Source organism: Palaemon carinicauda, chromosome 40 (genome assembly GCF_036898095.1).
Source record: "Palaemon carinicauda isolate YSFRI2023 chromosome 40, ASM3689809v2, whole genome shotgun sequence".
NCBI classification, from domain to species: Eukaryota; Metazoa; Arthropoda; class Malacostraca; order Decapoda; family Palaemonidae; genus Palaemon; species Palaemon carinicauda.
The window spans coordinates 15645590-15670410 of NC_090764.1; the positions used below are offsets into that span (position 1 = coordinate 15645590).

General features: G+C 42.0%; 1 protein-coding gene across 7 annotated transcripts in view; it reads right to left on the minus strand.

Annotated features, from left to right (window-relative positions):
* LOC137631547 (phospholysine phosphohistidine inorganic pyrophosphate phosphatase-like) overlaps positions 1–24821 on the minus strand; it is a 197866-nt gene that overhangs the window by 65817 nt on the left and 107228 nt on the right. For all 7 annotated transcript variants that reach the window (XM_068363336.1, XM_068363339.1, XM_068363338.1 and 4 more), the window contains 2 exons: positions 7300–7489; positions 4997–5148 (listed from right to left, as the gene is read on the minus strand). In XM_068363336.1, coding sequence (XP_068219437.1) covers positions 4997–5148; positions 7300–7489 — 342 coding nt within the window. The remainder of the gene's footprint in view (positions 1–4996; positions 5149–7299; positions 7490–24821) is intronic.

The window sequence follows — 24821 nt, forward strand, 5'->3', positions numbered from 1 at the left end:
GTGACAAGCACGAACAAACGAACCCTCCGCAACACTGAACATGTTTTTCGCACTTTCTTCACTGACATCGCATTTTTTAATAATTTCACATTAGACATGAATAAAGCAGATTTCTACCTGGAGCACCCAATTCTCCCTTAAATCAAAAGGTTAGAATTGCGAAATATGTCGTATAATGTAAGCTCATTAGTACAAAATGAAACACACATGCAAAAATTAATAAATATATACATAAATATATAGAATAAAACGGAAATATATAAAGTTAAAAAGATCAGTGACTTGGGAGGAGACTAAAACTAGATCACTAAGGACTACATTTTCAATCTCTCACCATACAGTGCCTTGTGATGAGAATAAAAAACTAGAACGTTTTATCCTCTCTCTCTCTCTCTCTCTCTCTCTCTCTCTCTCTCTCTCTCTCTCTCTCTCTCTCTCTCTCTCTCTCTCCCCGTACAGAGACTTGGGACGAGAGTAAATATCTGAATCGAGAAGAACAACGTTACTCACTCCCAAACTCCTTGTACAGAGACTTGGGACGAGAATAAAGATTTGGATCGTTCTCTCTCTCTCTCTCTCTCTCTCTCTCTCTCTCTCTCTCTCTCTCTCTCTCTCTCTCTCTCTCTCTCTCTCTCTCTCGTCACTCACAAGAGAATGGCTCACTCACTAAAGGAAAATACTAAAAGGACTAAGAAATTGAAAATTAACATGTTCCTTTAAATTAGTATTTAAAAAACTTCAGTTTGTAAGAAGAATGAACAAAACGTCAAAATCGATTTACTCTTTCTGCAAAGTGAAACAGTGATTCTCTCTTTCTCTATCGTAACGATAGAGCGCAAACTGCGTAGCATAAATAAACCAAACGTTAGTTCATCTTTGAAAACAGCACGAAGACTATTCAAAGAATAAATTTCTTAAAATATTTTCTAAAAATATTCATCTCATCAATCTAAACAAATATAAAAGTTGAATGGGCTCAACGTTGTTTAACTTTGTTTTCCAAGTCAGTACCGCCTACAAAGAATAGGCATAGGTCGCTTATAAACAAAAATATAAAATTTATCTCGGTGTTTAGTATAAATGGAAAGCGAATCGAAGAGGCCTAATAAAGGCGGGTGAGATATAAAATATATAGAGGTAAATCTATAAATATCAACAATAATTTATAAAGTGATAAAATAATTACTAAAAGCCTTTAACACACTTCCGTACACTGAGGGAAGGGTCGGCCATCTTTTCTCTATGGAAAAACCAGAGCAAGATTAAAAAAGTAAGGGCAAAAACTTTTCCTCTCCTTTCAAAAGCATTTCTTTTGAAGATAGTATTGAATAATCCAACACGGCGAAAGCAATAAAACCAAAACCAAGTACTTCACCAATCGGTAGAAAACTCGAGGTCAAGCACGAGCGGAACCAGTGTTGTCTTTAACACCGACAGAGAAGAACTGGTTTGGTTGAGAAGTATATGCGGTATCTGGCCGATAGTCGGCGCTGGTGGGCACACCCGGCAGCCTTCATGGCGATCGCTCGCGAGTTTTTGGAATCTGTCGACCGTCGGAGACGTAAGCTATATATATATTCACCGGCTAAGTTTAATATTTAAAAACTTGAATTTCTTGGTTGGATTCCAATTCTATACCCACTATCCATCTTTCAAGACTAAAGTCTTATACAGTATAATAAATACTCTTGAATTTCTCATTGTGAGAAATAAGGCATAACATAAAATAAGCTAAAGCAAATAAATAAATAAACAGTAAATTCTGATCTACACCGTATCTCTTAAGTTGCCACTGCACATAATACCCAGTAAATGCTAATAAAACCAGGTTTCTTTAAGAGAAAGCCTTACCAACTGTGTAAACCACTGAACCATTGTCTACCCTGATAAAAAGATTATGAAATACACTACCATTTCAAGTCTTCTGTGGATAACTTTCTGTTTCTTTACAAGTTAAGTTTTCATCTGTTTATGACATATATGTTCCCCTTTATGATGGATCAACAATTTGTTATGGCTTTTTGTTTGTAATATTTATATTTTTTTATTTGCAAAGTCTTTTAGAGCACGAGAGAAAGTAATTTATGTAATGATTGTTTGCAGTAAGTAAGACTTGATATAACAGAAAGTTTTTTGTTTAGTTTTTTTATTCAATAGTTGAGGATATAGAGGAAGTCCTCAGGGATTTCTTCTTTTATTCTGACTGCAGGAGGAGTGGAGTATTTTTGAATGCTTGGATTTATTTACTAATTTTTGGAAGTGCTTTCATCATTTATCAAGCAATACTTTACCCTCTTTCAATGTGAAGACAGATGACTTTACCCTTCTCTTCTGTGGATATATTGCTTGACAGAACTAGAGCTACCCAAGCAAGATCAGCCTGAACGTCCTATCTCACTGGAACATGACAGAGAGGTGGATTAATACTTCAGACACTACTCGGGTGGAGATGGCCGTATGGCATGAGTTTCTCCAAAGAAGAAAGGTGGCCGAGAAGACAGCACCTAGCTAATACTGTACCTCTGTCTTTGACAGGAATGGTCACACAACCTCCTTGAGCTTACAGATGCGATCTATCAGCATGCACAAGTACTTCAACCTTCACATGGGAATGAGATTCAACTTCTCCCAGTTTACCACAATCCCCAGATCATGGCAAAATGCAAGAATCCAATTTGGATCCTGTAGAAACTGCCTCTGTGAGGAGGCCATGATTAACCAATTGTCAAGACACATCAATAAACGTATCTAGTGTGAGGGGGCTCAAGCGGCTACCAAGGTGAACACCTGAAAGAAACACCTAGGTTGCTGTACACAGTTCGAAGCACAGTCTTGAACTGGTACACTGTATCATTGAGGGAGAAGTGACGGTACTGATGAGAGAACTGATGAATAGGCACCCTGAAAGTAATATATCCTTCAGGTTCATCAAAAGCATGATACCTCGCTCTCAGACAGAAGACAGCACAGACCCTACTGTTTCCATCATGAACTTTCACTAACAATTTACTTATTCAGAGGAGAGTGGTCAATGACCAGTCTCCAGCCCCAAGTCATCTCAAACGACTTCGAGCGCTTACTTTTTTAACATGCCCTCCACCTCTGTTCGCAAGACCACTGGTTTCGGTGATGTTGGATGATTGATCGAGAACTTTACCGGTGACTGAGATAAGGTGGTGCCGGAGGTTCAGAAAAGGTAGCAAATAAGCATCCTCAAGGACACTCACTACCCAAGTCTTAGCCCAGTGTTTCTGCCAAGTCAGGTACCCTACTACTCTTGGCAGTGAGAGAGGGGGGTATGCCATCATCAATGTTTCCTTCTTCCCCCCTCTTCTCACTGCCCACCTTCCTGAAAGGCCTTGTGCTGGAATCAAGTGTCCATATGCAAATTGGAGACAACCTTGCAATTACATTAGGTTGTAAAAGTTAAGAGGATAGACAACAAACAGGAGAAATGAAGCATGAACAGAGAGCAGCTCATAACCAAAAGGATGATGTAAAGATCTTCAAGGAATTCCTACAAAACACTGATAGATGTGCACCAATAGAACTAAACTCCCACAGGGATTAAAGATGCTGGAAACAGGTGACAATGTATAATATCCCCCGTACTAAGGTTTCTCAAATTGGAAGATCTGAGAAAATCTGTTTAGTCCTTAAGATAGAATCCCCTCTTCTGTATGACATTATTCACTAAAAAGTATATCATGCAAATTTTCAATATCAAAGCTCTACCTAGAGAGGCTATCAATAACTTCAACTTAGTCGCATTGTTCTAGATCTCCGGGATATTCCTCACCCAAAAACTTAAGTGTGGTTACCAAGACCCATCTCAGTCAACCAGCAGCCAAAAGTAATCTCCCTGAGGAACCTTCCCTAAAAATCTATTTATCCTAAGGTCAAAACTACTCAATGCCTTATATTCATGGGTACCATACCTTACTAATGCTTCTAGTCACTAAATACAGGAAAACAAAAATACTATTCTGGTATCCCTAAAACATGGAACAACCATAGTACATAAAACATTGAAAAGATACAATAATAAAGCATTATAGCAAAAGTTTGGTTCCTTGACCACCATCAACAAACACCCTGACTTACTAACAGCCAAAGAAAAAGTAAGAGATTCTGCATCTTGAGTAGGCAGGGTTACACCTCTCTCACCACACACACACCTTAATTTTACCTTGTATTCTGGTATATAAAAATTATTTTCCTGAACGAAGATTGACCAAATGATTATTTAATCTAATGAGTGGAGATCAAGAAATAACAGCAAACAAATACTTCACAAGCATGCTTGGTAAAATCATACACATCAAATGACCAATTTGGACACAAAGAGCTTTGGAGCCTGAACATATTTCTCTGGGTACATGGAACATACTTCTGTTTGCTTTTCTAAAGTTTGCCTTGGAACTACAGGACTTAGCTACTGTAAAATGATGGGCTTATGGACACTCCATAATAAATTTAGGGGAACAAGGAATTTAAGGTCTTCCTTCCTTGTTGGACACGACTTAACTATTGCAATTACCACCAGAGACTCTGGTACTACACAGAGAGATACTTGACTAGTGAAAAGTTCTCCTTCCTTTGATATGGGTCCAAAGAGCTGCTGATCACAAGACTAGGTAAATGTAATTTGATGGGAATGGGTTAATTTATTGAAGAGCTTAAAAAATCCATTCCAGTGATGGCTTTGAAATTTTTCTCAATATTTTTTGCATTAAATTGTCTATTTCATTTGAATGCTAAAAAAAAAAGCTAAAGCATTTCAAATACTACAAAGTCCTTTTACTTTTTTAACGAAAAGACCAAGACAGAAAAACTAATGCCCTAATCTAGCCACAGCCATATAATGTTTACCTTCATAAGATGTAACATACTCTTTGGTTGAAGTAAGCATTATAAACTCCTATGGGAGTGGGACAATATTAAAAATTCACTAGGACTGCACATACAGTATATAATGTGCAGTCAATTTACTCACCCATATCCTAAAGAAAACAATATTGGTTTTTCCATCTCCATCAGTATTGTAAAAGCTTTATTCATATTGGCAAATGAAAAAGCCTCATCAGCATCACCAATTACTACACATGTTGGTTTTCCTTTCATTAATGAAGAGAATTCTCCTTCAATCTGAAAATCATGTTTTTCTAATGAAATCTTCAATAAATTTTGACTCTTATCTAATAGAAAAAATTCTTCAAGTCATTATTTTGCTATACTGTAGATTAGTTATCAAAATCAAATACAGGAACTTTTGAAAAATCTTTTGATTCAAACATAAAAACAAATGGTGCTTTACACACCTTATTGCAAAAGAGGACTTTAAATAAGGTTAGCATCAACCTTAGCAATTGATAGTTAACCATATATAGGTACCGCTTTTTAGCCAAACTTTTAAGGTTTTTTTTCAGGTCGAGCTCACTAACTGTAATTAAAAATTGATTTAAAACTCTTTATGTATATCTACCTACTTTCTGTCAATATAAATATACTGATAGCAATACCTTAAACTACTAAGTAAATAAAAATACTTATAACTATTGACAATACATAAAATCATTCTACAAAATACCTATTTATTACAAATAAATTTTAAAAATAAGCAAAAAATATTTTCTGAAAAAAAATTACCTAAAGGTGATGGATGCAAGAGTTGATGGGAAAAGTACAAGAGGAAGGCCAAGGTTTGTGTAGATGGATGGAGTGAAGAAAGATCTGGGTGATAGGAGGATTGACGTGAGAGAGACGAGGGAGCATGCTAGAAATAGGAATGAATGGCGAGCAATTGTGATGCAGTTCCGGTAGGCCCTGCTGCCATGTGACCGCTGAGGTAGCAGCAATAGGGGATTCAGCACACGAAACTTCACTGTGGTGGATAACGGGGGAGGGTGGGCTGTAGCAACCTAGCAGTACCAACCAAACTAAGCTGAATTCCTCATCAGGCAAGGAGAAGCGAAGAGTAAAAGTCCCGTTTTGTTCCTTTTTTTTATGTCGACTACCCCCAAAATTGGGGAAGTGCCTTGGTAAATAGATAGATAGATAACAAATAGTAAAGGACAAATAAGAAAAAAAATTCACACAACTTCTTCTTAGATCATAGATAAATCTTTGTGGATGAGAAATAATTTGAGCCTCGTATACACTGGATTGAGAAAAAAAAATGGTAAAAATGGTAAATATTTTTAATAAACCAAGTTTGATAAATTTCAAAAACTTCTTTTGGCAACCAAATGAAATGGGACGTGGCAGAATTTTTATTAGAATAAAGTCATATTATCGACCAATGAAATAAAGCTAAAATATATGTACCAAGATATCAGTTAGTGTCATATCAGGGCGCAAATATAAATGTTGGTTTTTAAAAGCCAAGTTTTATCACAGACCGTCCCTCCCCCTTGAACAAGAAAAGAGATTGACAAGTTCAAAGAAACTAAGCAAAAGGCCTTCCCATGTGACAATCCCTTCATCAACAATTTCCCCCAAGGGAAGTGCTCACTGAAGAGGATGGGGAGGGAGAGAACATTGGTACTTCACAAGGTTCACACTAAAGGGAATATCGGGAATGTCCAACAGCAACAAAGATCCCTTCAGTATTGGGAATGACGGAAAAAGCGAACACTCCGACTCAAAGAAAAATACCCTAAGAAGAGAAAATTCAAGCAAACCAAGTAACACCTCAAGAGAAGAGCATTGCCTCCCTGATCAGCAGCGTAAATTACTTCAGCAGTACGATTTCTTTAAGAGGGAAACTGCATGCAGTCTTACACTTCGAAGGTACACAACACATGGGACAGAAGGTTTGCAACATAGCAGGAATAAATTTCACTTTACCACATGCTTACCTTCAATGCAATTTAGCTGTAAAGCAAAAACTCTCACAAACACAAATGCAGACACCTATCAAAACTGTAGAAAAGATCCCATAGTCAGGAAGAGTAATAATTAGTACCTCCGTACTCTGTGCAGCCAAAGACAAAAGGGATGTGTAGTTGGGCAGGCAGGTACTATCCCTTGTATACCTCCCACTGACTACTATACTTACCTTGGTAAAAGTTCCAAGGGCCGTTTCAGCTAGCAGCAGGCATACTCCAATGGCCATACATTGTAGTAGTAGTATTGAGCCATGGGAGGGTTAGTCATACAGATCTACTTATGATCATCTAATTTTTTAGGCTCTTTACCAAATCTTTGCTTTTAGTGCCTACATCAGACTAATTAATGTTGGGTAAACATTAAAATTATTTTTTTCTAATTCTGGTTTTTGCTTATATACACACTTACATTTGGATGAACTAAGAGATGAGGAGAGAGACCCCTTTCCTTTAGAAGTGCAACCATGGCTGGAGCAGGGCTAAATATATCAGCCTCACAGACATCATAACCATGACTCTGAAGCTTCTTAACAACAGCTGATCTGGTATCACAGGTTTCATTGGTGACCAACCTTACTGGAATGCCTGCATCTTTTAGTCTAGAAAAGAAATAAACGTAAATAATTTGTATGGCTTAGAGCTGTACTGTACTTCAAATTATTAGTACTGAACTGTATTATCACATGGATTCTAAAATTTAAGATACTGATATCCCTACATTCAAGCAATTACAAAGTTTCTCATTCTATTTTAAATAATGAAAAATAATCTATAAATTTCACGAATTCATTATTTTCACATCCAGAAGTTCAAACGAATGTTGTACTACACCTCCCAAAAATGATATTTTAATTATAAAATAAATTTTTGAATATACTTACCCGGTGAATATATAATAGCTGCAACTCTGCGGCTCGACAGAAAACACACTCAAAAAACTCGCGAGCGATCGCTATGAAGGTTGCGGGTGTGCCCACCAGCGCCAACTGTCGGCCAGATACCACTCTTGTATGTAAACAAAACCTTCAATTCTTCTCGTCCCGCTGTGTCTCTATTGGGGAGGAAGGGAGGGTCATTTAATTTATATATTCACCGGGTAAGTATATTCAAAAATTTATTTTATAATTAAAATATCATTTTTAAATATTTAACTTAGCCGGTGAATATATAATAGCTGATTCACACCCAAGGAGGTGGGTAGAGACCAGAGTTAATTATGTTTACAGCGTATAAGCTAAGAGTTTTTTCATTTTGACAGTTATCAATATAACAAAATCAAAATATATAGGTACCTGGTAAGGAAGTTGACTTAGACGATTACTCTGCCTTGTAAGTCTGTCTTCCTCACGGAGCCCAGCGATCCTCTTAGGATGCTGAAAGACTCCCAGGAGCTGAAGTATCAAGGGTTGCAACCCATAAAACAGGACCTCATCAAACCCCTAATCTGGGCGCTCTCAAGAAATGACTTTGACCACCCGCCAAATCAACCAGGATGCGAAAGGCTTCTTAGCCTTCCGAACAACCCATAAAACAATATTAAAAACATTTCAAGAGACAGATTAAAAGGATATTGGAATTAGGGAAGTGTAGTGGTAGAACCCTCACCCACTACTGCACTCGCTGCAACGAATGGACCCAGTGTGTAGCAGTCCTCGTAAAGAGTCTGGACATCTTTTAAGTAAAATGACGCGAACACTGACTTGCTTCTCCAAAAAGTCGCGTCCATAATACTTTGCAGAGATTTATTTTGCTTGAAGGCCACGGAGGTTGCTATATCTCTAACTTCGTGCGTCTTAACCTTAAGCAAACATTGGTCTTTCTCATTCAAGTGAGAATGAGCTTCTCGTATTAAAAAAATCTGATAAAATATGACAAAGCATTCTTTGACATAGGCAATGAAGGTTTCTTAACTGAGCACCATAATGCCTAAGATTTCCCTCGTAATGACTTAGTACGAGCTAAATCGAACTTAAGACCTCTAACAGGACATAATACTCTTTCCAGTTCGTTGCCTACGATCTCTGATAAGCAAGGAATATCAAAAGATTTAGGCCAAGGACGAGAAGGCAGTTCATTTTTGGCCAGGAAACCAAGTTGAAGTGAACAAGTGGCTTTTTTCTGTAGAAAAGCTGATGTTCTTACTGAAGGCATGAAGTTCATTGACCCTTTTAGCCGAAGCCAAGCACACTAAGAAAAGTGTCTTGAGGGTGAGATCCTTCAGGGAGGCTGAATGTAATAGCTCAAACCTGTCTGACATGAGGAACCTTAGGACCACGTCTAAGTTCCATCCAGGAGTTGCCAAACGACGTTCCTTAGAGGTCTCGAAAGACTTAAGGAGATCTTGGAGATCTTTATTGTTGGAAAGATCTAAGCCTCTATGTCGAAAGACCGAAGCCAACATGCTCCTGTAGCCCTTAATCGTGGGAGCTGAAAGGGAGCAAACCTTTCTCAGATGTAAAAGAAAATCTGCGATTTGGGCTACAGAGGTACTGGACGAGGACACAGATGCTGACTTGCACCAGTCTCGAAAGACTTCCCACTTCGACTGGTATACTCTAATGGTAGAAGCTCTCCTAGCTCTTGCAATCGCACTGGCTGCCTCCTTCGAAAAGCCTCTAGCTCTTGAGAGTCTTTCGATAGTCTGAAGGAAGTCAGACGAAGAGCGGGGAGGCTTTGATGGACATTCTTTACGTGGGGCTGACGTAACAGATCTACCCTTAGAGGAAGACTTCTTGGAAAGTCTACCAGCCATTGAAGTACCTCGGTGCACCACTCTCTCGCGGGCCAGAGGGTAGCAACCAACGTCAACCTTGTCCCTTCGTGAGAGGCGAACTTCTGCAGTACCTTGTTGACTATCTTGAATGGTGGGAATGCATATAAGTCCAGAAAAGACCAATCCAGTAGAAACGCGTCTATGTAGATTGCTTCTGTATCTAGGACTGGAGAGCAATAGATTGGTAACCTTTTGGTCATCGAGGAGGCAAAGAGGGCTATGGTGGTTGACCCCAAGTAGCCCAAAGACTCTTGCCCACGTCATTGTGGAGGGTCCATTCCGTGGGTATCACCTGACCCCTCCGACTGAGACAGTCTGCCAAGAGGTTCAAGTCCCCCTGGATGAATCTCGTCAACAGGGAGATGCCTCGAATTCTTGACCATAAGAGAAGGTCCCTTGCGATCTCGAGCAGCGTGAAGGAGTGTGTGCCTCCTTGCTTGGAGATGTACGCCAAAGTTGTGGTGTTGTCTGAGTTGCCTCTACCACTAAGTTTCGAAGAAGCCTTCTAATATCATCAAGGCCAAGTGGACTGCTAATAGCTCCTTGCCGTTGATGTGCATGCTCTTCTGACTTGAGGTCCACAGACCCGAGCATTCCCGACCGTCCAGGGTCGCACCCCAACCCAAATCCGACGCGTCTGAGGACAACACGTGGTTTGGGTTCTTGACTGCTAGGGATAGTCCCTCTCTCAGACTGATATTGCTGTCCCACCATTTCAGGCATGCCTTTACTGGTTCGGAGACTGGGAATGATACCGTCTCTAATGTCTTGTCCTAGTTCCAGTGAAAGGCTAGATGGAACCGGAGAGGCAGAAGGTGTAGTCTCCCTAGTGAGACAAACTGCTCCAGGGATGAGAGAGTCCCTACGAGACTGTTCCAACTCCTGACTGAATAAACGTTTCGTTTCAGCATTAGTTGGACTTCGAGCAGGGCTTGACTGCGAATCTCCATCCCTAAATATAGAATAATCTGGGATGGGATCAGTTGGGACTTTTAGGTTGACCAAAAGTCCCAACTCCCTGGCCAGACTCAACGTCCAATGTAGATCCTGCAGACAGTGAAGACTGGACGATGCTCTGAGAAGCCAGTCGTCCAAGTACAGGGAGGCTCGGATCCCCGATAGATGGAGGGATTTTGCCACATTCCTCATGAGCCTCGTAAACACGAGAGGCGCAGGACTGAGGCCAAAGCACAGGGCTCGAAACTGGTACCCCACATTCCTGTAAACAAACCTCAGAAACGGTTGGGAATCCGGGTGTATAGGAATGTGGAAGTATGCCTCCTGAAGGTCGAGAGAGACCATCCAGTCGCCTTCCATAAATGCTGTCAAGACAGCCTGGTAGGCTTCATCGTGAAGTTTGTCTTGACAATGAACACATTGAGCGCACTTGCCTCTTACGTACTGCTGCAGTGAACATGGCTGCCAAATCACGGAGCCATCCCTGAGGGACTTGTTCCTGCAGAGAACGTGGCTGTTAGATCATTGGAGCCATCCCTGAAAGCCTTGTTTATGCATGACATAATTGTACAGCAAAACTTCAAACGCTCGAAAATAGCTCTGAAGTCGACCTGTAAAATCTTGGAGTGTCTCATGGCCAGGCGCCAGGGAGAGTCTATGAGGTTTGAGAAGTCTATCTGGGCAGAGGCAGGAACTCCCAAGCCGAGAACTTCTCTCGTGTCATATCAGACTCTCGCTCTATAAGCCAGTTTAAAAGAAGGGAAAGCAAAGGCTGTCTCCCTCAAACTCCTCCTGGTGATAAACCAGTCGCCTAGCAAACGTAAAGCTCTCTTAGAAGAGCGAGAGAGCACTAGCTTATAAAACAACGGCTTCGAAGTAGCTAGGCCTAGTGTAAGCTCTGACGTTTAGGCGAACGAGGAGCAGCAGTTACAAAAATATCCGGACAAAGATCCTTAAAAATCAGCATGATTTATTTAAAGTCCATAGAGGGCTAAGCAGCTTTAGGCTCCTCTCCGTCTGACAGAGTCCTCAAGGGAATATCAGTAGGAGGGGGAACAGCAACTTCCTCATCTGAAGGAACCTTGTCCGATAATAGCCGAGTCTCAAGCAAGGGAGAGACCTACCGTGGTGGCAATGCTTTACAAGCAGAGTCCACACGCACTGGTGCATTAGTAGCGGACCAGGACGCAACGTCATGTAACTGCTTGACAGTCTGTGAACTGTCAACAACAACAGGTGCGTGAGACCAGGAGGCAACGTCATGTAACTGCTTGACAGTCTGTGAACTGTCAACAACAACAGGTTCGTGAGGACGCACAGCGTCCACTCGAGACTGCTTTGACCGCCTAGACTGAGCAGTCAAAACAACTCTAGAATGTGGAGGTTGACGCTCAGCGTCAAAACAAGTCAACTCCGATTGTTAGCGAACGTCCTGAACGTCAACAGGAGCATCAGCAAGTGGCCTAACGTCCAAATGTGGCTGAAAATCCACACGAGACCGCATCGAGTGTGGTTCTAAACAACCTGACTGACGTGACTTGGCTACGCCAACGTCAACAGGACGCACAAAGGAACGTTAGGGTGGCTGAAAGCCAGGATCTCGATGAGATAAACGGCTAGGCTCAACGGACTTATCGGCAGAATAGTCTTCCATAAGGGAGGCAAGCTTATTCTGCATGTCTTGCCGTACAACCCATTTAGGATCAACGGGAATGGTCGCGGTAAGAGACGAGGGTAACGTCTGTGACCGCAAAACCTTGCCTACAAAAAGACTCTCGGAGTCTGTGTTACGCTTTTGTTAGGCGGCGAGCAGTCTTCCGATGACTGCATAGGGTCAGAGCTGTCCTAATGGTTAAAACCAGGACGCTGGACCTGTCCTGAAAGGACTGACTTACGCTTAAAGGGCCTCGAAACCTTGTTCCACGGTTTCTTATGCGAAAAGCCTTCGGATGACGAGGAGAAAATCGTCTCTCTCGCCTTATGGTAGGGGTGATCTTGGTAAGATACACCCAATACCATAGAGGGAACGTCTGTTCGCTGATCAAGGCCTCTCGAACCCATAAGTCGCACAACATTACTTCTCCCCTGGGCTTGGGAGCTTGCAAGAGGTCCCGGACTAGGCGAACGACAGGCACGAACAGACGAACCCTCGGTCGTAACACTGATAACACTTTGCGCAATATCACTTTATCACTACGATTTTCTGTTTTGCACTTATTTCACTGAAATCGAATTTTTTAACAATTCACATTAGGTATGAATAAAACTGATTTCTACCTGAAGCACGCAATTCTACCCTCATCAAAAGGTTGTAATTGCGAAATCAGTCGTATAATGTAAGCACATTAATACCAGCAAAAAACAGTAAACATATTTTAAGATAAAAAAAACAGTGGCTGGGGAAGAGACTAAACACTAGTTCATTCAAAACTACGTTTTCAATCTCTCACCGTACATTGCCTTGGGACGAGAATAAAAAACTAAAAACGTTTTATCCTTCTCCCCGTACAGAGACTAGGGACGAGAGTAACTCGAGAACAACGTTACCCGCTTGGGACGAGATAAAGATCGGAACGTTTTCTCTCCTCTCTCTCCCTCAGTCTGTATCTCTCTCTCTCTCTCTCTCTCTTGATTTCGCACCTAAGAGAAGAGCCCACTTACGTTTCGTCAAAAAAACAGGTTATTTGACCAAAGGAAAAAACTGAAAGGTTTTTCAATTAAAAAGTTCCTTTAAAATAGAATTTAAAACATTTAAGCTTTGAAAGAAGAATGAACAAAACGTCAGAATCGATTTACTCTTTCTGCAAAGTGAAACCGTGATACTTTCTCTCTCTATCGTAACGATAGAGCGCAAACTGCGTAGCATAAATAAACTAAACGTTAGTTCATCTTTGAAACAGTACGAAGACTATTCAAAGAAAATCTTTCAAAAATATCTATTAAAAAATATTCATTTAAAAAGTTTTAAATCATTAGCTCTTTAAAGGCTATATACGATTGAAAGGGCTCAACGTCGTTTAACTTCGGTTTCCAAGTTAGGACCGCCTACTCTCAGGAAAGGTCGCATATAAACAAATCATTAAAATTTATTTTGATGTTTATTATAAATGGAAAGCTAATCGAAGAGGCCTAATAAAGGCGGTTGAGATATAAAATATATAGAGGAAAATCTATAATTAATTCATAACGTGATAAGATAATTGCTAAAAGCCTAAACACACTTCCGTACTGAGGGAAGGGTCGGCCATTTAAAAGTCAAGGAAAGTCCAAAAAACAATCCAAAGTCATCAAAAATTAAATCTATCCAAAAACGAGTTCAAGATTTAAGTTGAAGATAAAACACCTGTACTGCGAAAGCTCAAACCAAAATGAAGTACTTCACCAAATATGTTAAGAAAACTCCAGGTTCTACAGCGAGTATGAATACGTCTTGTCGTCAACGTCGACAGAGAAGAATTGAAGGTTTTGTTTACATACAAGAGTGGTATCTGGCCGACAGTTGGCGCTGGTGGGCACACCCGCAACCTTCATAGCGATCGCTCGCGAGTTTTTTTAGTGTGTTTTCTGTCGAGCCGCAGAGTTGCAGCTATTATATATTCACCGGCTAAGTTAAATATTTAAAATTAAGAATTTTAAAAATGTGCTGCATCATCTGATAAACCAGACAATGATACGTGTTGCATGAGCTGCAGCCGTGATTGTTGGATAGTATTACTGTATACTTCATTTTCTAGTGTAATATAAATTACTTTATCATATGTATATACAGTACAGTATATTTGATATGTTTGTGATATGATGATACGTATTATCATTATTATTACTAGCTAAGCTACAACCCTAGTTGGAAAAGCAGGATGCTACAAGTCCAAGGGGTCCAACAGGGAAAATAATCATGTAAAGAATAGAAATAAGTTAATAAATAAAATGATATTTTAATTATAAAATAAATTTTTGAATATACTTACCCGGTGAATATATAATAGCTGCTACTCAGCGGCTCGACAGAAAACACACTCAAAAACTCGCGAGCGATCGCTATAAAGGTTGCGGGTGTGCCCACCAGCGCCACTATCGGCCAGATACCACTCTTGCATGTAAACAAACCCTTCAATTCTTCTCGTCCCGCTGCGTCTCTAATGGGGAGGAAGGGAGGGCCTTTAATTTATATATTCACCGGGTAAGTATATTCAAAAATTTATTTTATAATTAAAATATCATTTTTAAATATTTAACTTAGCCGGTGAATATATAATAGCTGATTCACACCCAAGGCGGTGGGTAGAGACCAGAGTTAATTAAGTTTACAGCGTATAAGCTAAGAGTTTTTGACAGTTATCAATATAACAAAATCAAAATATATAGGTACCTGGTAAGGAAGTTGACTTAGACGATTACTCTGCCTTATAAGTCTGTCTTCCTCACGAAGCCCAGCGATCCTCTTAGGATACTGAAAGACTCCCAGGAGCTGAAGTATTAAGGGCTGCAACCCATACAACAGGACCTCATCAAACCCTTAATCTGGGCGCTCTCAAGAAATGACTTTGACCACCCGCCAAATCAATCAGGATGCGAAAGGCTTCTTAGCCTTCCGTACAACCCAAAAAAACAATATTAAAAACATTTCAAGAGACAGATTAAAAAGGATATTGGAATTAGGGTAATGTAGTGGTAGAACCCTCACCCACTACTGCACTCGCTGCAACGAATGGACCCAGTGTGTAGCAGTCCTCGTAAAGACTCTGGACATCTTTTAAGTAAAATGACGCGAACACTGACTTGCTTCTCCAAAAAGTCGCGTCCATAATACTTTGTAGAGATTTATTTTGCTTGAAGGCCACGGAGGTTGCTATATCTCTAACTTCGTGCGTCTTAACCTTAAGCAAACGTCGGTCTTTCTCATTCAAGTGAGAATGAGCTTCTCGTATTAAAAAAATCTGATAAAATATGACAAAGCATTCTTTGACATAGGCAATGAAGGTTTCTTAACTGAGCACCATAATGCCTCAGATTTACCTCGTAATGACTTAGTACGAGCTAAATCGAACTTAAGACCTCTAACAGGACATAATACTCTTTCCAGTTCGTTGCCTACGATCTCTGATAAGCAAGGAATATCAAAAGATTTAGGCCAAGGACGAGAAGGCAGTTCATTTTTGGCCAGGAAACCAAGTTGAAGTGAACAAGTGGCTTTTTTCTGTAGAAAAGCCGATGTTCTTACTGAAGGCATGAAGTTCACTGACCCTTTTAGCCGAAGCCAAGCACACTAGGAAAAGTGTCTTGAGGGTGAGATCCTTCAGGGAGGCTGAATGTAATGGCTCAAACCTGTCTGACATGAGGAACCTTAGGACCACGTCTAAGTTCCATCCAGGAGTTGCCAAACGACGTTCCTTAGAGGTCTCGAAAGACTTAAGGAGATCTTGGAGATCTTTATTGTTGGAAAGATCTAAGCCTCTATGTCGAAAGACCGAAGCCAACATGCTCCTGTAGCCCTTAATCGTGGGAGCTGAAAGGGAGCGAACCTTTCTCAGATGTAAAAGAAAATCTGCGATTTGGGCTACAGAGGTACTGGACGAGGACACAGATGCTGACTTGCACCAGTCTCGAAAGACTTCCCACTTCGACTGGTATACTCTAATGGTAGAAGCTCTCCTAGCTCTTGCAATCGCACTGGCTGCCTCCTTCGAAAAGCCTCTAGCTCTTGAGAGTCTTTCGATAGTCTGAAGGAAGTCAGACGAAGAGCGGGGAGGCTTTGATGGACATTCTTTACGTGGGGCTGACGTAACAGATCTACCCTTAGAGGAAGACTTCTTGGAAAGTCTACCAGCCATTGAAGTACCTCGGTGAACCACTCTCTCGCGGGCCAGAGGGTAGCAACCAACGTCAACCTTGTCCCTTCGTGAGAGGCGAACTTCTGCAGTACCTTGTTGACTATCTTGAATGGTGGGAATGCATATAAGTCCATAAAAGACCAATCCAGTAGAAACGCGTCTATGTAGATTGCTTCTGTATCTAGGACTGGAGAGCAATAGATAGGTAACCTTTTGGTCAACGAGGAGGCAAAGAGGTCTATGGTGGGTTGACCCCAAGTAGCCCAAAGTCTCTTGCCCACGTCCTTGTGGAGGGTCCATTCCGTGGGTATCACCTGACCCCTCCGACTGAGACAGTCTGCCAAGACGTTCAAGTCCCCCTGGATGAATCTCGTCAACAGGGAGATGCCTCGAATTCTTGACCATAAGAGAAGGTCCCTTGCGATCTCGAGCAGCGTGAAGGAGTGTGTGCCTCCTTGCTTGGAGATGTACGCCAAAGTTGTAGTGTTCTCTGAGTTGACCTCTACCACTTAGTTTCGAAGAAGCTTTCTAATTTCATCAAGGCCAAGTGGACTGCTAATAGCTCCTTGCCGTTGATGTGCATGCTCTTCTGACTTGAGGTCCACAGACCCGAGCATTCCCGACCGTCCAGGGTCGCACCCCAACCCAAATCCGACGCGTCTGAGGACAACACGTGGTTTGGGTTCTTGACTGCTAGGGATAGTCCCTCTCTCAGACTGATATTGCTGTCCCACCATTTCAGCCATGCCTTTACTGGTTCGGAGACTGGGAATGATACAGTCTCTAATGTCTTGTCCTAGTTCCAGTGAGAGGCTAGATGGAACCGGAGAGGCAGAAGGTGTAGTCTCCCTAGTGAGACAAACTGCTCCAGGGATGAGAGAGTCCCTACGAGACTGTTCCAACTCCTGACTGAATAAACGTTTTCTTTTCAGCATTAGTTGGACTTCGAGCAGGGCTTGACTGCGAATCTCCATCCCTAAATATAGAATAATCTGGGATGGGATCAGTTGGGACTTTTAGGTTGACCACAAGTCCCAACTCCCTGGCCAGACTCAACGTCCAATGTAGATCCTGCAGACAGCGAAGACTGGACGATGCTCTGAGAAGCCAGTCGTCCAAGTACAGGGAGGCTCGTATCCCCGATAGATGGAGGGATTTTGCCACAATCCTCATGAGCCTCGTAAACACGAGAGGCGCAGGACTGAGGCCAAAGCACAGGGCTCGAAACTGGTACCCCACATTCCTGTAAACAAACCTCAGAAACGGTTGGGAATCCGGGTGTATAGGAATGTGGAAGTATGCCTCCTGAAGGTCGAGAGAGACCATCCAGTCGCCTTCCATAAATGCTGTCAAGACAGCCTGGTAGACTTCATCGTGAAGTTTGTCTTGACAATGAACACATTGAGCGCACTTGCCTCTTACGTACTCCTGCAGTGAACATGGCTGCCAGATCATTGGAGCCATCCCTGAGGGACTTGTTCCTGCAGAGAACGTGGCTGTCAGATCATTGGAGCCATCCCTGAAAGCCTTGTTTATGCATGACATAATTGTACAGCAAAACTTCAAACGCTCGAAAATAGCTCTGAAGTCGACCTGTAAAATCTTGGAGCGTCTCATGGCCAGGCGCCAGGGAGAGTCTATGAGGTTTGAGAAGTCTATCTGGGCAGAGGCAGGAACTCCCAAGCCGAGAACTTCTCTCGTGTCATATCAGACTCTTGCTTTATAAGCCAGCTTAAAAGTAGGGAAAGCAAAGGCTGTCTCCCCCAAACTCCTCCTGGTGATAAACCAGTCGCCTAGCAAACGTAAAGCTCTCTTAGAAGAGCGAGAGAGCACTAGCTTATAAAACAACGGCTTCGAAGTAGCTAGGCCTAGTGTAAGCTCTGACGTTTAGGCGAACGAGGAGCAGCAGTTACAAAAAGATCCGGACAAAGATCCTTAAAAATCAGCATGATTTATTTAAAAAAGTCCATAGAGGGCTAAGCAGCTTTAGCTCCTCTCCGTCTGACAGAGTCCTCAAGGGAATATCAGTAGGAGGGGGAACAGCAACTTCCTCATCTAAAGGAACCTTGTCCGACAATAGCCGAGTCTCAAGCAAGGGAGAGACCTACCGTGGTGGCAATGCTTTACAAGCAGAGTCCACATGCACTGGTGCATTAGTAGCGGACCAGGACGCAACGTCATGTAACTGCTTGACAGTCTGTGAACTGTCAACAACAACAGGTGCGTGAGGACGCACAGCGTCCACTCGAGACTGCTTTGACCGCCTAGTCTGAGCAGTCAAAACAACTCTAGAATGCGGAGGTTGACGCTCAGCGTCAAAACAAGTCAACTCCGATTGTTGGCGAACGTCCTGAACGTCAACAGGAGCATCAGCAAGTGGCCTAACGTCCAAATGTGGCTGAAAATCCACACGAGACCGCATCGAGTGTGGTTCTAAACAACCTGACTGACGTGACTTGGCTACGCCAACGTCAACAGGACGCACAAAGGAACGTTAGGGTGGCTGAAGGCCAGGATCTCGATGAGATAACGGCTAGGCTCAACGGACTTATCGGCAGAATAGTCTTCCATAAGGGAGGCAAGCTTATTCTGCATGTCTTGCCGTACAACCCATTCAGGATCAACGGGAATGGTTGCGGTAAGAGACGAGGGTAACGTCTGTGACTGCAAAACCTTGCCTACAAAAAGACTCTCGGAGTCTGTGTTACGCTTTTGTTTAGGCGGCGAGCAGTCTTCCGATGACTGCATAGGGTCAGAGCTGTCCTAATGGTTAAAACCAGGACGCTGGACCTGTCCTGAAAGGACTGACTTTCGCTTAAACGGCCTCGAAACCTTGTTCCACGGTTTCTTATGCGAAAAGCCTTCGGATGACGAGGAGAAAATCGTCTCTCTCGCCTTATGGTAGGGGTGATCTTGGTAAGATACACCCGATACCATAGAGGGAACGTCTGTTCGCTGATCAAGGCCTCTCGAACCCATAAGTCGTACGACATTACTTCTCCCCTGGGCTTGGGAGCTTGCAAGAGGTCCCGGACTAGGCGAACGACAGGCACGAACAGACGAACCCTCGGTCGCAACACTGATAACACTTTGCGCAATATCACTTTATCACTACGATTTTCTGTTTTGCACTTATTTCACTGAAATCGAATTTATTAACAATTCACATTAGGTATGAATAAAACTGATTTCTACCTGAAGCACGCAATTCTACCCTCTATCAAAAGGTTATAATTGCGAAATCAGTCGTATAATGTAAGCACATTAATACCAGCAAAAAAAACAGTAAACATATTTTAAGATAAAAAGATCAGTGGCTGGGGAAGAGACTAAACACTAGTTCATTCAAAACTACGTTTTCAATCTCTCACCGTACAGTGCCTTGGGACGAGAATAAAAAACTAAAAACGTTTTATCCTTTCTCCCCGTACAGAGACAAGGGACGAGAGTAACTCGAGAACAACGTTACTCGCTTGGGACGAGATAAAGATCGGAACGTTCTCTCTCCTCTCTCTCCCTCAGTCTGTATCTCTCTCTCTCTCTCTCTCTTGATTTCGCACCGAAGAGAAGAGCCCACTTACGTTTTGTCAAAAAACAGGTTATTTGACCAAAGGAAAAAACTGAAAGGTTTTTCAATTAAAAAGTTCCTTTAAAATAGAATTTAAAACATTTAAGCTTTGAAAGAAGAATGAACAAAACGTCAGAATCGATTTACTCTTTCTGCAAAGTGAAACCGTGATACTCTCTCTCTCTATCGTAACGATAGAGCGCAAACTGCGTAGCATAAATAAACTAAACGTTAGTTCATCTTTGAAACAGTATGAAGACTATTCAAAGAAAATCTTTCATAAAATATCTACTAAAAAGAATTCATTTAATAAGTTTTAAATCATTAGCTCTGTAAAAGTTATTTACGATAGAAAGGGCTCAACGTTGTTTAACTTCGGTTTCCAAGTTAGGACCGCCTACTCTCAGGAAAGGTCGCATATAAACAAATCATTAAAATTTATCTTGATGTTTATTATAAATGGAAAGCTAATCGAAGAGGCCTAATAAAGGCGGGTGAGATATAAAATATATAGAGGAAAATCTATAAATAATTTATAACGTGATAAGATAATTGCTAAAAGCCTAAACACACTTCCGTACTGAGGGAAGGGTCGGCCATTTAAAAGTCAAGGAAAGTCCAAAAAACAATCCAAAGTCATCAAAAATTAAATCTATCCAAAAATTAGTTCAAGATTTAAGTTGAAGATAAAACACCTGTACTGCGAAAGCTCAAACCAAAATGAAGTACTTCACCAAATATGTTAAGTAAACTCCAGGTTTTACAGCGAGTATGAATACGTCTTGTCGTCAACGTCGACAGAGAAGAATTGAAGGGTTTGTTTACATGCAAGAGTGGTATCTGGCCGATAGTGGCGCTGGTGGGCACACCCGCAACCTTTATAGCGATCGCTCGCAAGTTTTTGAATGTGTTTTCTGTCGAGCCGCTGAGTAGCAGCTATTATATATTCACCGGCTAAGTTAAATATTTAAAACTACATATATGAGAAGTAATGAATAAAAAATATCACAAATTTTGAAAATAATTAGTATTTTTCCAAGCCACACAAACCCCAGTCCCTCAATTAGAGAGACTGTTTCAGCATGAGCAGCTATCCACCTGGTGAGGGTGTGGAGCAAAGGAGCCCCCCTTTTGACCTTTCGGCACAAGACTGAGATGAGTGATTGAAGAGGGAAGTAGGATTAAAGAACGCAGGTTTCTATGGACAGGAAAAATACAAATAACTTTAAACAGTTGTGATTTGTTCCTATGCAGCATACAAATCACTATCCTTTAATTAGGGAGACTAACTGCGTTATGGGTTGGGAGGTTGAAATCCTCTGGAACACAAACTGAAAGGTTTGTCTTTTTATCCCCTGGAAGTAATCACTGCTTGATCTGAGAAGAAGCAAAGCAATGACCCCAGAAGCTCCCTATCTGCCTTTCACATGGATGAAAGGCTGATAGGACCCAGGCTGTATGTGCATGCATATACCTGATCAAAACTGGATATCCCCTTCCAATGAAGGATATGTCAGTTGGAAACAAATACCAAGTATGATGATTAATGGGTTGGTATATGTTCTACCATCGGCCCTTGTTAAGGTAGGAAGGGAGAGATACTTCTCTAAAATTAAAATGTTATTTTGATAATAAAATAAATTTTTTAATATACTTACCCGGTGATTATAATAGCTGCAACTCTGTTGCTCGACAGAAAACTCTAAGGTAAAACTCGCCAGCGATCGCTACACAGGTTGCGGGTGTGCCCAACAGCGCCATCTGTCGTCCAGATACCCAGTACTCAATGTAAACAAAGACTCAATTTTCTCCTCGTTCCACTGCGTCTCTATTGGGGAGGAAGGGAGGGTCCTTTAATTTATAATCACCGGGTAAGTATATTCAAAAATTTATTTTATTATCAAAATAACATTTTTCAATATTTAACTTAGCCGGTGATTATAATAGCTGATTCACACCCAGGGGGGTGGGTAGAGACCAGCACTATATGTTTACATTATTATGAGCTAAGAATTTTTATTTCATTTTAGAAGTTATCAAAATAACAAAAACAAAATAAATAGGTACCTGGTAAGGAAGTCGACTTGAACAATTACTTTGCCTTTTTAAGTACGTCTTCCTTACTGAGCCTCGCGATCCTCTTAGGATGCTGATCGACCCCTAGGATCTGAAGTATCAAGGGTTGCAACCCATACCACAGGACCTCATCAAAACCTCTAATCTAGGCGCTCTCAAGAAATGACTTTGACCACCCGCCAAATCAACCAGGATGCGAAAGGCTTCTTAGCCTTCCGGACAACCCAAAAAACAACAATAAAAACATTTCAAGAGAAAGATTAAAAAGGTTATGGAATTAGGGAATTGTAGTGGTTGAGCCCTCACCCACTACTGCACTCGCAGCTACGAATGGTCCCAGTGTGTAGCAGTTCTCGTAAAGAGACTGGACATCCTTAAGATAAAAAGACGCGAACACTGACTTGCTTCTCCAATAGGTTGCGTCCATTATACTTCGCAGAGATCTATTTTGTTTAAAGGCCACGGAAGTTGCGACAGCTCTAACTTCATGTGTCCTTACCTTCAGCAAAGCTTGGTCTTCCTCACTCAGATGGGAATGAGCTTCTCGTATTAACAGTCTGATAAAATAGGATAAAGCATGCTTTGACATAGGCAAAGATGGTTTCTTAACTGAACACCATAAAGCTTCAGACAGGCCTCGTAAAGGTTTAGTTCGTTTTAAATAGAACTTAAGAGCTCTCACAGGGCATAAGACTCTTTCTAGTTCATTGCCAACCATATTCGATAAGCTTGGAATATCGAACGATTTCGGCCAAGGTCGAGAAGGCAGCTCGTTTTTGGCTAGAAAACCAAGTTGTAGTGAACATGTAGCTTTTTCTGACGAAAATCCGATGTTTTTGCTGAAGGCATGAATCTCACTGACTCTTTTAGCTGTGGCTAAGCATACCAGGAAAAGAGTCTTTAAGGTGAGATCTTTCAGGGAGGCTGATTGTAGCGGCTCGAACCTGTCTGACATAAGGAATCTTAGTACCACGTCTAAATTCCAACCAGGTGTAACCAAACGACGCTCCTTCGTGGTCTCAAAAGACTTAAGGAGGTCCTGTAGATCTTTATTGTTGGAAAGATCTAAGCCTCTGTGACGGAAGACTGATGCCAACATGCTTCTGTAACCCTTGATAGTGGGAGCTGAAAGAGATCGTTCTTTCCTCAGGTATAAGAGGAAGTCAGCTATTTGAGTTACAGAGGTACTGGTCGAGGATACAGATACTGACTTGCACCAGTTTCGGAAGACTTCCCACTTCGATTGGTAGACTCTAAGGGTGGATTTTCTCCTTGCTCTAGCAATCACCCTGGCTGCCTCCTTCGAAAAGCCTCTAGCTCTCGAGTCTTTCGATAGTCTGAAGGCAGTCAGACAAAGAGCGTGGAGGCTTTGGTGTACCTTCTTTACGTGTGGCTGACGTAGAAGGTCCACCCTTAGAGGAAGAGTTCTGGGAACGTCTACTAGCCATCGAAGTACCTCGGTGAACCATTCTCTCGCGGGCCAGAGGGGAGCAACTAGCGTCAACCTTGTCCCTTCGTGAGAGGCGAACTTCTGCAGTACCTTGTTGACAATCTTGAACGGTGGGAATGCATATAGATCTAGATGTGACCAATCTAGGAGAAAGGCATCTATATGAACTGCTGCTGGGTCCGGGATTGGTGAACAATATATTGGGAGCCTCTTGGTCATCGAGGTTGCAAAGAGATCTATGGTTGGCTGGCCCCAAGTGGCCCAAAGTCTCTTGCATACATCCTTGTGGAGGGTCCATTCTGTTGGAATGACTTGTCCCTTCCGACTGAGACAATCTGCCATGACATTCAAGTTGCCTTGGATGAACCTCGTTACTAGCGATATGTTTAGACCTTTTGACCAGGTGAGCAGGTCCCTTGCGATCTCGTACAATGTCAGTGAGTGGGTCCCTCCTTGCTTGGAGATGTACGCCAAAGCCGTGGTGTTGTCCGAGTTCACCTCCACCACTTTGCCTTGAAGGAGAGACTTGAAGCTTTTCAAGGCCAGATGTACTGCCAGTAGCTCCTTGCAGTTGATATGCATTGACTTTTGACTCGAGTTCCATATTCCCGAGCATTCCCGACCGTCTAGTGTCGCGCCCCAGCCTACGTCCGATGCATCCGAGAAGAGAACGTGGTTGGGAGTCTGAACAGCCAGGGGCAGACCCTCTCTGAGGCTGATACTGTCCTTCCACCACGTCAGGCAAGACTTCATCTTCTCGGAAATGGGGATCGAGACCGCTTCTAGCGTCTTGTCCTTTTTCCAGTGAAATGCTAGGTGATATTGAAGAGGACGGAGGTGTAGTCTTCCTAATGACACAAACTGTTCCAGGGATGATAGCGTCCCTATCAGACTCATCCACTTCCTGACTGAACATCGTTCCTTCTTCAGCATGTCCTGGATGCATAACTGGGCTTGGCTTGTTCTGGGGGCCGACGGAAAAGCCCGAAAAGCTAGACTGTGAATCTCCATCACTAAATACACAATAGTTTGGGATGGGATCACTTGTGACTTTTCCATATTGACAAGGAGACCCAATTCCTTGGTCAGATCTAGAGTCCACTTTAGATCCTTCAGACAGCGACGACTGGAGGAAGCTCTGAGAAGCCAGTCGTCCAAATAGAGGGAGGCTCGGATGTCCGCTAAATGAAGGAATTTGGCTACATTCCTCATCAGCCTCGTAAACAAAAGAGGAGCTGTGCTTAGGCCAAAGCACAGGGCTTGAAACTGGTAGACA